The following is a 16,096-nucleotide window of genomic DNA, read 5'->3' as shown; positions in this document are numbered from 1 at the left end:
GTTCAAAAATAGTAAAATAGATATAATCAAAATAAAAGGAAATTTATGATGCTGTAATGTTTTAATATGGCAGGCAGGTGAAGTCCCAAGTGACTGGGTAGGGGAAGCATTGTATCATACAGTCACCCCAGGACACCATCTTTTAAAAGGGTAGAAAGGAGGAGTATGGGAGCTACTGGCCTGTCAGCCTTCTCTCTTTTCCTGGGAAGATCATGGAACAAAACCTTTTAGAAGCTACACTAAAACCACATGGAGGACAGGGAGGTGATTTGAGACAGTCAGCACAGCTTCACCGAGGGCAAATCCTGTCTGACCGACCCAGAGGCCTTCTCTGATGGAGTGACTGCATCAGGGGACAAGAGAAGGGCTACAGATGTCATTTAGCTGGACTTTGTAAAGTGTTCAACACAGTGCCCCACAACATCCTTCTCTCTAAATTGGAGAGAGATGGATTTGGTAGGTGGAATCTTAGATAGATAATAAATTGGCTGAATGGTCACATTCAGAGGGTTGTGGTCAGTGGCTCAGAGTCCAGATGGAGTCCTGATGTACAGGAGTGATGAGTGGTGTTCCTCGGGGATCTGTGTTGGGACTAGTGTTTAGTTATGTAATATATAATTCATGTCTTGATAATAATTCTTAAGCAATTGGTAACATGGAAACCTTTAAGTGAAGAAAGCAATAAAAACCCCTCTAGGTGGTTGTTAGTAGAAGGGTCATTAAAATCAAATATTTTGACAGCAGTGCTTTAACATTGTAGACCTAATTTTTAGTGTGTGTGTCATTATTTAAGTGGTCTGTCCAAAAGTGGTTTTTTCTTTGGCAACGACATTGAAATTAAGAGTTTACATTTGATATCAAGTGAGGAGAAGGAAAGTGTATTCTGGACGCAAATAAGAAAAAGTAAGTTGGTCGTGACTGTGTTTTTCTATGAAGCAGCAAATCCTACTGTTAGGACCTGTTTATCTTTACTGATTGTTGAACCTAAACAGCATATTAAAAAAATTGACTTCCATATTTCATTTACAGTTCCATGACTTCCCCAGAATCATAAATCCTAAATATGTTTTTTAAGAGCAGAAGGTTTGAGGGAGATGAATTTTCTAAGATATTAGGGTAGGCAAATTTTTCAGAAGTATACGAAATAATAATGCACAAGATTCTCTTAATTAAGAGACTATAAGTGAAAAAAATTAGAAAATCACATGTGTCTCTAGGAAGATCTGATGAGAACATGTCATCCTGCAGGTGATTTGGTTACTTTTTGTCTGAACTCATCATTACATTGCATTTGGATTTCAATTTTATGGACATACTTTTCTTCTAAAGTAAGGTAAACTTAACATACATTTTATCTTTTTTTACCCCTTTTTTTAAATAAGTATTTTGTTCTTAGAGTAGTCTTTGGGGAAATCCAACAGAAAAAGTTGGAGTTTTTTTAACCTATTACATTTTTTTTTCAAGCTGCTAAGATTTTGTGGCTAGCAACCGGTTGTCTCTTACTGTTACAGTAATAGTTGACCTTATTTATACCTCAGCTGTGTCCAACCTTTGTAACTGTTTTTGGAAAGGACTACACACATCCTGTCCAAAGATAGTTAAAGCTTTAAAAATAAAGGTTGGTTGAGGGAGACTTGAGGAGTGAAGGGAAATTTGATATATTTGTAGAATCCAAAGCCTTAAACTTAAAGAGGATGCATTTATGAGTTACTTCCAGGAAATCAAGGGTAGAGAGTCCTGTGTTTAGAGAACTAACTTCTACACAGATTGTAAAAAGAAGTGACTTTTGATTTTAGTTGTTCTTTCCTCTCTTGCCTACTCTGTGTGGTACTTTCTGCCCCATTTTTGCCTGGTTTCCTGTACTGCAGCACTGGATTGAAAAATAATTAAGTAGTTAAGGATTTTTGCGGTAGTAGGGAAGGTACCATAAAATATTGTGTGATGCAAGAGAACCGGAGAAAAACAGAGTTTTTTGAGATACCAGTGTTAAGAAGGATCTTACTGTTTCATTACTGAAGTTCTGATGCTTAAACTTTTAATTTGGTTTCTATTAGAACAACCTAAATGATTCCCAGCCAATGCCTCTATGATGTCTTATTTAGTATTTAAAAAGATTGATACACTTGGCATAGGAAATCAAGTGGTTTGCTTAGTGATCCCCATTTGGCTTTGTGCTCTGGATCTGTCCCCTAATTTTAATACATACCTTCATTTGCTTTAAAAACATGCTTGTTAGAATGATAACATACAAAATTTCCTGCTCCCTGACAGTATGGAAGTATTTGCAGTATTAATCTTTAATATAAACTTATAGAGATATCTATCTATACACATTAAATTGTGTATATGTGTATATTTCTTTTTAAATTGTTTTCTATACATTTTCCAATTGTGCCATCCCATTTTTCCTGGAGTATTAAATGTTAAAATTGGGTTCAATAAAGACCAATTAAATTACAGTCATATCTACCTTGTTATACTGGAAATTAATAAGTATTGATTTTCTCTTCTGTGTCTCAAGGGTAATACAGGTGAAAGATTTTTTCTTGAAATGTCTCCATCTGCATAGATGTTATAATGCAATTACTTTTAGTAGGAACTGAAAAGTTGATTTTTATAAGCATATTCACAGAAAATGTTTTGGGCATTGCAGGCTTGTCTTTGTGGTCTTAAATCTTTGTAGACTGTGAATGCCAAAGTTCTTTCTCAAATTGTCCTTTGGAAGAGTTTTTGTAATCCGTTTAGTGTCTAAATTAGTGTCTAGATATAGTGTCTAAATTAATTCATAAAACTTCTCTCCTTACCCTTCTTCTTCATAGAACTTATATTTATAGTGTAATTGGAAAATAGAATTTTTGCTTTTCCTCAGAAAGAAATTTACCTCTCAAATTTATTTTTCTGTTTAACTGCATCCCTCACGTCATCTAATCTTAAACTGGTTTTGAGGAATGTGTGCGTTAATTTGCTTCTTTGTTGTATTTTTAAAAATTTTCTAGATACTATGGAGCATTTCTCAATTCTCTCATTTTCAGTCAATTATTTTTTTCACTGGAAACAAATATACATTATTTACTCATTGTTTTGGGGCTTTCTAGATCCTTACATGTTTTCTTCATTTTTCTCTGCAAAGTTTCATGAGTAGCATTAATTGTACAAAGTAATAGCACTAAACCCACACAAATCTAGAACTTAAAAATACTAAATCTTTGCTGTTGTTTCCTTGCAGATATAAATTTAGCACTGGTTCCTGAAATTAAATGAGTTTTAGACTTTCTGATTCCAAATTATTTTAGTAATGGAAAAGCTGCATAAATACTAGGCTCAGGATGATGTAAGCTGATGAGTGTAGCAGAGCTGAAATGAAGAACCTGAGACTTCTGTTTTCTGCTTTTAAAGCACTGTATGGTTCTGCAACTTTGTGATGTGTGTTTTCCATGTTCAGATAAGTAATTGCACTTAGTAGAACTTAATTTAATTTTTTACATTTCTCATTTGGCAATAGTGTTCCACTGATATAAAACTTTAGAGTTTGGACGTGTTTTAAAATAACCCATACAGTAACTTTGTAATCTTTTTTCCCTTTACCATCAGATGGAACTTTTAGAAGAGAAAAACATAGTCCAGGCTCAGTGTCGACAACTGGAAAAAATAAAAGTTGAGTGTGATAAGTTGACAGAAGAATTAACCCAAAATAAGGAAGAAAATACAAAACTGAAACGGAAATGTGAATTTGTAAAACAAGAACTGGAGAAAAAGGTAAAATTAATTGATTTTAACCATGATTTGTTTCTCTGCTGATAAATACCTAATATAAATGATGGATTATAGAAATAGGTGGTAAACCTAAAAAACCCCAGCCTGCATGTATTAAAGAATACACCCAGTTGTGCCACAGTACATGGTTTCTTTATGAATGAAAGAAGACAAAAATGCTTTGCCTGGATTATGAATGGTATCCCTCCAAAGATTTGCTAATATTATTTAGGACTAGAAATATAAATCCTCTTACTTGCCTGATGTCTAATGTAGGTAACCAACAAGTGTTTAATCAGCTACTTTTAGTTTTCTTCATATTTTTCTTCAAGATGCAGTGGAGCTGTGAATGATTTAGAAATAATTTGAAGTAGATATGCAATGTAAGCATAGTAAAAGAAATTCTAAGTAATGTTGGGGTGGAGGATTTTTGGATTTTTGGGATTTTCTCTTATAGTATAGAGTTAGAAAAATGTTAAATCTGGCGTTTCTTCAGCTTGCTAAACTGTCAGGAAGTGGTTTCAAAGCTCAACTTGTCAGACTAGTAAAAAGTACTTAAAATGAAAATTCAAAAATGTGTTTTCTCTGTGTTGGCATTTTAGTTGTATAATATCTATTATTAAGAAAATGTATTTATAGGAATGTACATAGGCTTCTGTAGTGTGTTGTGTATTAGCTCCAACCTTACCTAATATTGGGAAGACAATTTTTGAATTAAAATAATCTTTTATCTCTAAACTGAAAAAGATCAGAGAAGGTTTTAAGCATGCAATCCTGTGGTCTCAACTTTTGCAGGTAAAGGCAGATGGAACTTCTATTAGTTTGCATTAAGGTTAACTTAAAAGAATAGTTGCTATTTTGGTTTTGTGGATTGTCAAAAGGGATGTTAGGATGGGGGAAATAATATTACCTCTTCAGAAACCTCATGCTAGCATACAATTGTGGAAACACAGCAGAAGCTTATTGTGTTACAGAGTATTTTATTTCTTTTCCATGCTTTTTAGACTTTTAATATTCTGTTCTTAATGCAAATACTAATTCAAAGGGGCATAGGTATTATAGCTAGCTTAGATTTTTTTTTAATTGAAAGGTGAAGGAGCAGAGCATAATGGTTGGTTTCTTTCCTTTTCCTTCTGTGCACTTCTGAATCATTTGTGACTTCTTTTCTCCTGTAAGCTCTGGATGTAGAATGATAACGAATGTTGACACATTCAGAAAATCAAGCAGATAAATAAAAAAATAAAGCTATGTGTTCTGTTTTAGTCATGATCTTTGGGAATGAACTTTGGCATGTGTTGAAATGCATTCAGTGAATAGTGGGGTAACAGAATACAGATACTGGAAATATATACAGCGTAATCTTACTGCTTTCAGAATACGAGTCTAGGTTAAAACTATTATTTCAACTCCCATCTTTCAACTCCCATCTTTAGAGTACAGAAATACTGGAATCTGTCCATCTTAAAAAATCTTATGACTTCTTCAGTTTGAACAACTACTGTCGCAAGTGTTTTTGTATTAGTTAGTGAGAAAATCAGACTGCTTATCAAGTATTGGTGTTCCACATTTGTAGGCCACCTACATTAAAAACACCTGTTTTGCTAGTAGAAATAAACCCCTATACATATATATGTATACAACCTCCTGAAAGGAGATAGCAAGGTGGATGTTGGTCTTGTCTCCCAATTAGCAAGTGATAGGACAAGAGCAAGTAGCCTTAAGCTGTCTGAGGGGAGATTTAGATTGGACATCAGGAAAAATGTATTCAGGCATTGGAGCAGGCTGCTTAGGGAAGTGGTTGAGTCACCACCCCTGGAGGTGTTCAAAAGACATGTACATGTGGTGTTTGGGGATATGGTTGAGTGGTGGACTTGGCAGTATGGGGTTTTTAGTTGGACTCTATGAATGATTCTGTGATTCCATATATATCCCATTCATGGAACTTGAGTGTTAGACGTTAACTCTGTGTTGGTGTCTCATAAGAGCAGTGTATGAAGATTTCTAACAAATAGACTTCAAACAGTTGTACCTTGTCATTGTGGAGGTCCACAATTAATAATTTTTTGAAAACCTTGCCGTTCTCACTCTTCTTGGTGCAACTCACAGTTAAAGTGTTTGCCCTTTGCTACATTACATCCTCCTGATCTCAGCAGCAGACAGGTGTGTTTCCATTTCTCTTATTCTCACAGGATAGGTTTTTCTATATTATTTATAATGCATAATTCAATGTTTTGTGTAATCTAGCAGCAGTTTTGTTTGGTTTTATGGCAGCTCATAGATATAAAGGAAGATAATCTGATTTAGAAACCTGTAATATATTTAATCAACTTTCTGACATTAGTTGATAACGTAAACACTTTCCTCTGTGCCACTCACTCTCCTATGAGATATTCTTTGAGTAGTTTTCCTTGGAGGGCACACTGACTGCCAATAAAATTTTCCTTCTGGGATCTCTTTTCTGACAATAGATTACATGCCTACAACAGATTGAGGGCAAAAGATAATAATGGGAGTATTTAGTCTGGGCTCTTTTTCTACTCATGAGGAGATTTGTATTAGAACATCTATTTTTGACTTTGAAAATAGGCTTTATGATTGTTGAGTTTGGATTTAGTAGCAGTTTCTTCATAACTGATTTACAGGATAATGAGGAGAACCAAGGGAGGAACTTACAAGTGCTATTAGAAGGTATTATTTTTCCATGGCAAGCAGTTGAACTTAGCATGACTGAGTATGGTCTGATTATGAGATTGAATGATACATGGCTGATGACATATATTATTAATGCAATTACTTAACTTTGTTTTGTTTTTCCTTTTTCACTCCAGGAAAAACAGATCAGCAATGAAGATCATTTGAGAAAGATGAGTGAGGCCAGACTGCAGTTTAAAGATCATCTACGTCAATTAGAAATGGAACAGCAATCCATTCTCTCCATGATAGGAAGTGAAATTGATGCTGCTTGTGAAATCATTTCTCGGGACTCTATGGAGAAATTCAAAGTAATTCTAAATTTTAAGTATGCTGCAGGTTTTGTTCTTTTCTTGATGAAAATTTGTAGTGGAACTTGCATGCATTGTTTTCACTGTTGCATAGATAATCATTCTGACAGAATTATGGGTATTTAGCTGGTACAGAGGGACATTACTATGTATTAGAATGGGATACTATGAAGGACTGTCCATGCATTAGTTGGTACTGCTTCCTTTTTTTTTTTTCTTTTTTGAGAAATAGTTCTCCTTTTGTTTTTGTGAAAGGACCTTTTATTAGCCAAAATTTTGAGGTAGGTTTTCTTAGGCCATGTTCCTAGAATTGGGAAATCCTTAAGAAGGACCTAAAATGCTTTTAAAAGTGGGAGAAAATGAAAGAAATTTTTTGTTAAAAAATCACTTGGATGCTTTGTTTTTTATGTACAGAACTGAATAGTGAAAATGGAAAGAGTTTATACCCTCCTCTTTTGAGGAGCACGTCCTTGTATCCAGAAAACTCAGACTCAAATTTTCAGGAAACTGGTAGCTTGCTGGAACTTTTTTTTTGCTATTTTGCTACTTCTCCTGCAGCCCCTGTCTCCCTGTAGCTTTTCTTCTGAGCGTTCTCATTTGCTCCCCAGGTAGAGAAACCACTCTTGCTCCCTCTATATGATTCTACATGACTGATCCTCTTAAATCAACGTTGTACATTTCTGAGAATAGTGAGAACAGACTGTCTGACTCAACTTGTCACCACACTTACAAGTACTTGACCTAATGGCCTTTTGGCCTTAGCTACAACCCAGAGTACATTCAGATTACATGGTTTTTTTTTGTCTTGCTGTTTAAACAGAAAATACTTTGTCGCTCTTGGTCATTTGACTGGGCTGGGCTGGGCTGCTTTTGAAATAGATTTTTTTTTGGTGATTGACACAATTTCTCCACTTACACATGGAGTTGGGGTATTGCAGCACAAAACTAGATGAGAATTCTAAGAAAATGTATTTTACAAACAAGCTTTCTCCTCTGTATCCTTACAGATAGGTCTTTTTTAAAATTAAGTTTTATAATCTGCTGTGGTTGCCAGATTTTTGATCATTGAACCATGCCTTCTTGGACTTGTTCCTCACCTTGTGAAGATTTTTTTGGTTTCTGGATAAGGTTTTGCAGATCCCTGTTTATACAATTCTCCTTGGTTTCTTATCGCTGGCCAACTTAAACCAGTTCTGAGTGTGAGTTTTTGACTAGACAGTTAATGTGAAAAAAAAGTTAGTTTTGTGGTCCTGGTATGAATTTTTATTTTTTTTAAAGATAAGCATCTTCATTTATAATATTGTTCCTCTGCCCAGTACTTCAGGTATTGCTAAGGTTTCTGAAAAGTTTTACCCTTTACTTCAAGAAGTTGCCACTGCAACTTGGGTAAGCAGGAGGAATTTGATGGATAAATATTTGTATTGAGAGAAGTCAAGCACTAGGCTTAATCTTCCTTGATAAGAAATGTATTTCTTTGATGAATTTCCAGTAAGAAGAAAAGACTTTCTTCCTCCTATGCCTAATTCCCATTTTATGTCTGTTTCTTTGTCACCTGCTTTTTCATAGGCAATATCCCTTACACCAACAGTACCGAATGATCCTCATCGCTGGTTAGCAGAAACAAAGGTAATAGTCAAACCTCCTGAAATTTTACTGAGTAAGCTAATATTCAGCATTTGATGATGTAGTGGGAGGTGTCCCTACACATATCTGGGAGTTGGAACTAGATGGTCCTTAAGGTCCTTTTCAGCCCTAACCCTATATTACACTCGAGTGAGGGGGTGAGTCTGTGAGTGGATGGATCTGGTTTAGTTGAAAGTAAATTTAAAATGGCACTTCACGGGTAAAAGAAAAAATACAAAAACATTCCTTTGGCAATTATTCTGATATTTCCAGACTTTTATTTCAACTGATAGAATAATTTTCCAAATGTTTCTATCAACAAGAAATAGCCATCTCTATAGCAAAATAAATAGCAATTTTGTTTTCACAAAAAAAAGGCATATAAGTAAGAGCAGTGATAGCCTTTAGATCTAGTTCAAATTTTTTGAGTAAAGCATGAGAATGTAGTTAGCAGGTTAAGTTTCTCTTACAGCAGTATCACAAGGCTAGAAATTATTTTAAATAAGGCTGCTATTTGTTCTGTCTAAAATATATTAGATTGGATTCTTGGAAAATGAACGATTTTTCTTTCCCCATTGAAGCTTTCAAATCCTATAATATGGGGGCACACATGCTTGAGAACATCTTCAAGGTGATGACTGTAACTCATAAGTCTTGCCTTTCATTTGGCAGCTTTCCTCCAGCTCCCTCAGCTCACACACATAGCACACTTCTTACCCAATATATTTTAAAATAAGTAAATTTCTCATTATTAAAATAGATCACATACTGTGGAAGACAACTGGTGGTTTTGCTTCATATAGAAAGGTTGAAGCCACAGGAGAATTGACGTAAGGAAAAAAAATTGCAAATGTTTGCATGTAAGAGAAGATTATTCATGGCATGTGGTCTTTGTAAGACTTGTAGACCAAGAAAGACTTCCACCATAGATAACAGAAATAAGATTGGAATCGAAGGAGAAATGTTACGGAGGAAGTGTTTTCTTCATTTGAAAAAGTGCCTATTAATACTTTGCAAACCCAAGTTTGTTTAGCTGCTAGAGGGAAGTTTAGAATGAATGACTGCTTAAAGTGCCACTTTTATTTTCTTTTGTTTTTAAATACTGTGTGAAAGTTTCCATACTGTATTCCATTTCATCACTTCTAGATTTACTAAATTGATCACAACCTTATCAATGAGATCTTTTTCTCCTCTGAGTGAACCTTAAATATTGGCTTTTTCTGACTAGAAAGGATTGGTGTCACTTTTTTTAGAAAGCGGAAATATTTTAAAATTCTGCCAACATTAAAATGAGAGAAAAAGGTACTTTGAAAGGAAGGCCTATCTCTTGGTGCATATGCGTGCACTAATTCAATGCGAATTTCCATATCTACCCTAGCAAATTCATGCTTCTGATTTAAAAGAAATAAAATAAAAGAAAATCACTTTTCCCATATAATTATCAACCAAAATATGTCTTTTGGGTCTCTTGAAAATCAACTTTTCTTCTCTTAATATATCTAAATGCCTTCTCTTATTATTGTTCAGATAGCTAGAAATGAGTAATTTGTGACTCCAACGATCATTTGATCAGTGAACATTTATGTCCTCTTATTTTTATTAGAATTCTTTACTTTTTATTGTACCTTTTGTTTTAAATGTAGACTAAGCTTCAGTGGCTCTGTGAGGAGGTAAAGGAAAGAGAAAGTAAGGAAAAAAAGCTGCGATGCTACTTGCTGCAGAGCCGAGAACAGCTCAAGCACTTTACACAGATAAAGGAGACTGAGCATCAGTCTCTCTTTAAACAGATAAAAAAACAGGAAAAACTTTTGGAAGAAGTTCACAGAGAAAAAAGAGGTATGTTATGGATTCCGTTTTTGTTAATAAAAGGGATAAAGAATTTAATATTCTATTAATTATAATTTCCATGGCACAGTCATTTTATCAGCTAATTATTTCAAACTGCAGTGGGCTAGTGCTAACCAAGAATAAGGTTTTGTTTGTGGTTTTTTGTTTTCCCTTGCTGACAAAAAGGCCAATGCAATCAGCCACCTTTCAAACCATACAGTGGCTGAATAACACACAAGTTTACATCACACACAGTGGATAGAGAAATTATTTCCCAGCTGTACCATCTGGGACATTGCACGACCTGGGCAAAAAGGGATTATACAAGCGTTTGAGGCAGTCTGAGTTAGACTGCTATTGCACAGCTCACTGTGTCATGGTACGATCTTTCATTGTATTCTGTTCCCTCAGTTTTGGAAGAAAGGTGTCACCTTTTAGATTTTCTTCAGAAATCTTGTTCCAGCCTTTATTCAGGACTCCATACTGATAGAACTGGGCAGAATAAGTATTCTCTTTCATTATTTTGTTCGTTGTCACTTTGTGCTGATAGATGTAGATTCAGCTAAGTGTAAACTTTTAGTAAATGTAGTTACAGCTTCTAGCAGTTGACTTAATGAAAACATTTTGTGAATTGCAACAAAAACCAAAACTGCTTGGTTTTGGCAAGAACAAAGTTAATGCTCTTCCTAATAGCTGAAATGTGCTGTGTTCTGGTGCTAATATGGATAGTAATGTTGAAAACACACTGATGATTTACTTGTTACAATCTAAGTCAAGCAGTTTTCAGTTTTCCATTCTCTAATAGTGAGATGGTGCACAAATAGCTGCACGGGAACATGGGCAGGCCAGGGGAACTGGCAAAGGTATATTCCATGTATTACAATATTATTCCCAGTGTACAAACACAGGAGAGTTTGGGAGGAGCCAATCACAGCTGGAGAAGGGGCTGGACATTGCTTGGTAGTGAGCAGTGACACTGTACATCACTTGGTTTTTTTTTTTTTTAATTTTATTTATATCTTTTTTGACGTGTGTGTGTCATGACAGTGCATGTGACCATGTATGCAAGAATAATGGATTTACAATCTCCACGTGAATTTAATTGGTTTGTTTTACAGTCATGTCAGCTTAGATTTTTCTTTTTAATTTGAAAATTGTGATCTTCATTATACCAAACCAGTTATTTTTCAGAAGTTGCAGGAGGTAGAGAAATAACAGAATGCATATCTGTTAATCTGAGTTTTGAGTACTGTCGTTCACTAAGGGATACATTTAAATGTTTAAAAGGGGTTTTTATTTTAAAAAAGGTGCAAGACAGAGTCTGACTGTTTTTATAATTTGAGCGAATACTCTTACATACTGAGTGAGAAGCCCAGCCTTGATTATGAAGCAAGTAATACAAGAATGTAAACATGTAAATAGTTTAATGGATAAATGATTTGAACATGAAAATTGGAAAAGCTACTTTCCCAGAGGGAAAAAAAAAAACTCAGCTAAAAGCATAAAAAAGGTGTTAAGCCAAGAGGAGAAAGCAATCCATCAAAATGATAAAAAATTTAAATTAAGGATACAGAATGCTGGTTGGCTTTTCTTACTTAAGCATAAAAAATGGAAGTATTTACACAGTACTAAGGCACCCAGTATTGAAATTACAGGCAAATCCCAGGTACAGGAATAAAGCAAATGAAGGCAGAATGTATTTAATTGATTAAAAAAGCCTTTCACTTTTTTTTTTTTTTTTTTAACAACAAAGTATCCTTTAAGGTATTGCTAAATAAAATAGATATTAAGTCAAATTTGATCAAATGGATGAAAATATTTTCTGTTGCAATGGTGTGGATTTTAGATGGAGCGTTTTATCAGATTCTCTGATAACCATGAATATCCATGGATGTGGTTGACTGTCCCCACTGACACAAACCTCTTGTCTGAGTACCTGATATAGTCTGAAAGTAGTCCATTAATTAAAGTTCATATAAATCAAAACTTATGAAAATGAGACAGAGAAATTATATTCTCATGAAATTGATTTTTAAATTTCCTTTCTGTGGATCTGATGTAATTTATTCATGGAGTTTTTTGGGGAAAAAGAATGAAAATAGAGATTTATGGTGGACATATCAAAAGTAGGTGGCATAAATATTTAAATTGCTTTGTTGATGAACATGTTTATGAAGTTTTATTAGCTTAAATAGATTTACTAAAACTTTTAACTATGTATTTTTTGTCTTTTCTCTTCACCAAGGCCTTTGTAAATAGCTGGGATATTGTAGGCTTTTAAAACCTTCTTACAAATCTCTGTAGAAGTGTTAACCTTATCACAGTGGTACCTGTGGTGGTATAAACTGGCTGTCCATGTGGTATAATCCTGACAAATACAAGTAAGCTATCACAGAGAATCATCCATGAGAGAATATGAATGAAGGAAAATATAGTTGTGAAGCACAGAGTTTCAGGATTGTTTACAGAGTAGCAGAAGTTTCATAGTTATCTGGAGATGCTTCAAGATTAGCTACATTTGTCTTCTTTTCTTGATAAGAATATCATGATGGTGAGTTTAGAAATTCAGAAGTCTAGCAATATTTATAAATACAGAAGAATTGAAGAGGATGTGACTTCTGATTTCAGGTTTGTAGACTGGTACATTGGATGCAGTTCACTACTTAACAAGGTATTTATCTAGCATGCTACACAATGGGATATTTCAGTAACAACTTGGATTCTGTGTTCATCTTCGAGTGCTTTTGGTCTTAGAATCAAAATTATTGCACTAGGTATTCAATATGTTAAGAAAATAGACAAAGGTCCGAGGAAATAAAATGCCTAAGTTCCCATTTCTTAACTAAGAATTTAATTTGCATTCTGGAGTCACTGAGCATGCCATGGTGTTCTTAAGAACAATTTTAAAATTAGTTTAGCTAACAAGAATTTTATTTTTATTCTGTTTTGAATGCCATTGTCAGCAATTGTACCCAAGACCTGGCACAAATTTCTTTCATTTATTGTATTTCTATATGATCTAGCCAGACGGTGTAGTCTGAAAAGCTCATCATTCAAATCAGTGAAAGTCTATATTTGATCCTGGGTGGACCCAATGGTTTTATAAACTCAGATATACTTTAATTGCCTTTCCAAAAAAATCTTGCAATATATTGACATGCATATAGCTAGACATAATATGTTGTATAGTGGTGGACATGAAGTCTGCACAGTTTTTTGTTTCAGGATAATATACTGCTACTTCAGAGAAGACACGGACAGTCAACAAATAAATCTTTGGCAAAATAAGACCTGACATATTTGGGAAGACCATATCTGTTCCTTTTTTAATGAAACAATGTTAGTATGGCTGTAGTGATGTAAGAAGAGGAGGTGCATTGCTTGCATTTACACAACTGATTTAATTGGTCTCAAAATATTTTGCAAAAACTGTTTCACACCAAGTCCCAGGTGATGCAGGATGTATTCTGTATCCTTTCTCGGTGTCTACTGAAATAATGCTCTACAATCACATTTGAATTATTGCATATTTAGAATCTCTTATATAACATACCTATACTGCTATATATATATATATTTATACTGCTAAGTAAAGCTTAGGAAGTTAAAAGCTGTAGTCCTGAGCTGTGATAGACTAATGTTAGATGCCTTTGTCACAAGTACAAAACTGTTCTGGGCAAATGTGTGGTGTTTTTCTTTATGCATTAAGTTTATCACTCATGCATTTATCATTGTGCGTTGTCTTATATTTGAGGATACAAAAATCCAGTTTTTAAAGACTTATATTTCAGCTGGTTTTAGTGGTGGTGTCAGCTCTATGAATCATACGGTTACCTTTTGTTTCATCACTTTAAACAAGTAAAATTTGCAAAGATTTTGGGAAGTGATTCCTGAAGCAGGACATCAGTTGATTTTAATTTCTTTTTTTTCTCTTATGTTCAGTCAGGATTATCTGTTATTCAACTGCTGTGGATAACATAAACTCAAAAGAGCCTGGTATATTAAAGTAGATTAAAAATGTAGGTAAAACCGTGCTTTGACAAAACCTAATCTTTCAAATTATGTTTCTGTTTTTTCTGTTTTAAAGTCAGGAGTTCCAATTTTTGTTTGAGTCAGGGACACTAAAGCCGAAAGAGTAAAGATTTAAAATAAGAAACAGTATAGTACATTGAATATAAATATACTGACACTGAGCAATCTCTGCTATTAAACTGAGGAATGGGATGAGATTGGAAACCTGGGAAAATCAAAACAGTCTAAAGTCTTTCAATTATGACCTATTATGTTTCATTAAATAGTAAAGTACATATGCTGTTTTGAAGACAACTTTAAGCCTGAATCTGCTCTTTCAGCTTTGATTCTTTCTTTTTTATTAAATTTCTTTTTCTCATATATTGCATGATATTGCCTTTGTATGAACAAGAGTCCTTTCTGTGGCACCAAGAAACATCACAAGGTATTTTCAGGTCATCTTTTATTGAACAGTGGATGGGAGCATCAACTAGAGAGAACACTCTTTTAAGCATACAGACAGGAAGGAGTCTGAAGGATTTCAGAGAAACTTTTCATAGTACTTGGTTTTCATAGTGAGCTTCAAAATTCATAAAGTTGAAAATCATTACTGTTGAAATAGTTTATTTCTTCTTAATAGTGTTCTTGCCCTTTAAATAATGCTTGGTTTTTTTAATGTGATGGGGGAAGGAGGAGGGAGGACTTCTAAGTTATTTTTAAACTTTGCCAAAATGAACCTGCGTTCATAGTCTTAGAAGAATGGAAATAAACCCAAATCATTTAGAAATCATGCCCTGTGGAATTTTTTTAAATCGGAAAACTGGAGATATCTAACTGGACGTGCCTTGCTGTAATTATTTATTTGTTTTCTGGAACCATTTTCATTTGACATTATCTTTTTATGCACTCATAAAAATATGGCTGCCATTGTAAAAAAGAGAAGGTAAGAGATGGGATCAAACTGTAGCTAAGATCTTTTTAAGACTTCCTTTGATTTCTTTTTTCTTTCTGAATCACATACTTTAGATGATTATGTATAACTTATGTACAGTTTTTTGGTGTGGAAAGCATGTACTGCTCATTAACAGTAAGAGACTATATTTATTAGATTAATTTCTTGGTTTACCTGTACATACCAGAAACTAAACCAAAATTAACAAAAGTAACCTGGGGGATGAGGATTCAGTGTATATTAAATAATTAAAATGTATTATTTCATTTTTTCTTTCTTTTGTGAATTATGACTTTTTTTCTTTAAACCAAGCTAAAATAGCTGGTGTTCTATGATCTAGTAGTTTTTTTGTGTTTTTTTTACAGCTGTTGAAATGATGGCATTGGACTCTTTATAAGCACAATTACAGCTTAACAGTGATTTAACACTGTGTAATAAAAACAATCTTGTAATCAACTGTACAGCTTTATCAGGACTCCTTGAATTAATATGAAAGGTGCTGTGATGCTTTCAGGTTATATACTATGTTTCTATACCAAACTGATATCTCCATTTTACAGCTATTAAATTTTAAAAACCCAACCAAAAAAACTCTACTCCAAGCAACACAGGTACTTCCACACTTGTCTTGAATTCAATATTTTTCTGAGAAGTATGTAACAGAAGCATGCTATCTGTCATTTATTCTTCTTTAGGTAACAATGACATCCTGAAGAAACTCATCAATATCTGAGATGATGTCAGTTTATTTAAATAATATGCTGTTTTATAGGAAATAAAACTGAACCAAGGGCTCTGTGTTCCTCTCCTGTGCCTATTCCCTTGGTCAAAGCCATCTTAGTCTAAAATACAAATGAATCATGTTTGAAATTTGAGCAGAAATGAAAAAAATGCTATGATTTAGTATAGTAATTTTTTTGAAATTAAA

At 34.0% G+C, this 16,096-nt stretch overlaps 1 protein-coding gene across 1 annotated transcript in view; it reads left to right on the top strand.

The window, feature by feature from the left end:
* Window positions 1-16,096, top strand: part of CEP128 (centrosomal protein 128) — a 95,133-nt gene that overhangs the window by 37,402 nt on the left and 41,635 nt on the right. Inside the window, exons 15-18 of the mRNA XM_058807423.1 lie at window positions 3,592-3,756; window positions 6,582-6,755; window positions 8,322-8,381; window positions 10,022-10,214. Of these exons, the coding sequence (XP_058663406.1) occupies window positions 3,592-3,756; window positions 6,582-6,755; window positions 8,322-8,381; window positions 10,022-10,214 (592 nt within the window). The remainder of the gene's footprint in view (window positions 1-3,591; window positions 3,757-6,581; window positions 6,756-8,321; window positions 8,382-10,021; window positions 10,215-16,096) is intronic.

The sequence above is a fragment of the Ammospiza caudacuta genome, chromosome 6 (assembly GCF_027887145.1).
Source record: "Ammospiza caudacuta isolate bAmmCau1 chromosome 6, bAmmCau1.pri, whole genome shotgun sequence".
Classification (NCBI taxonomy): domain Eukaryota; kingdom Metazoa; phylum Chordata; class Aves; order Passeriformes; family Passerellidae; genus Ammospiza; species Ammospiza caudacuta.
This window is presented reverse-complemented; position numbering and strand designations above follow the sequence as displayed.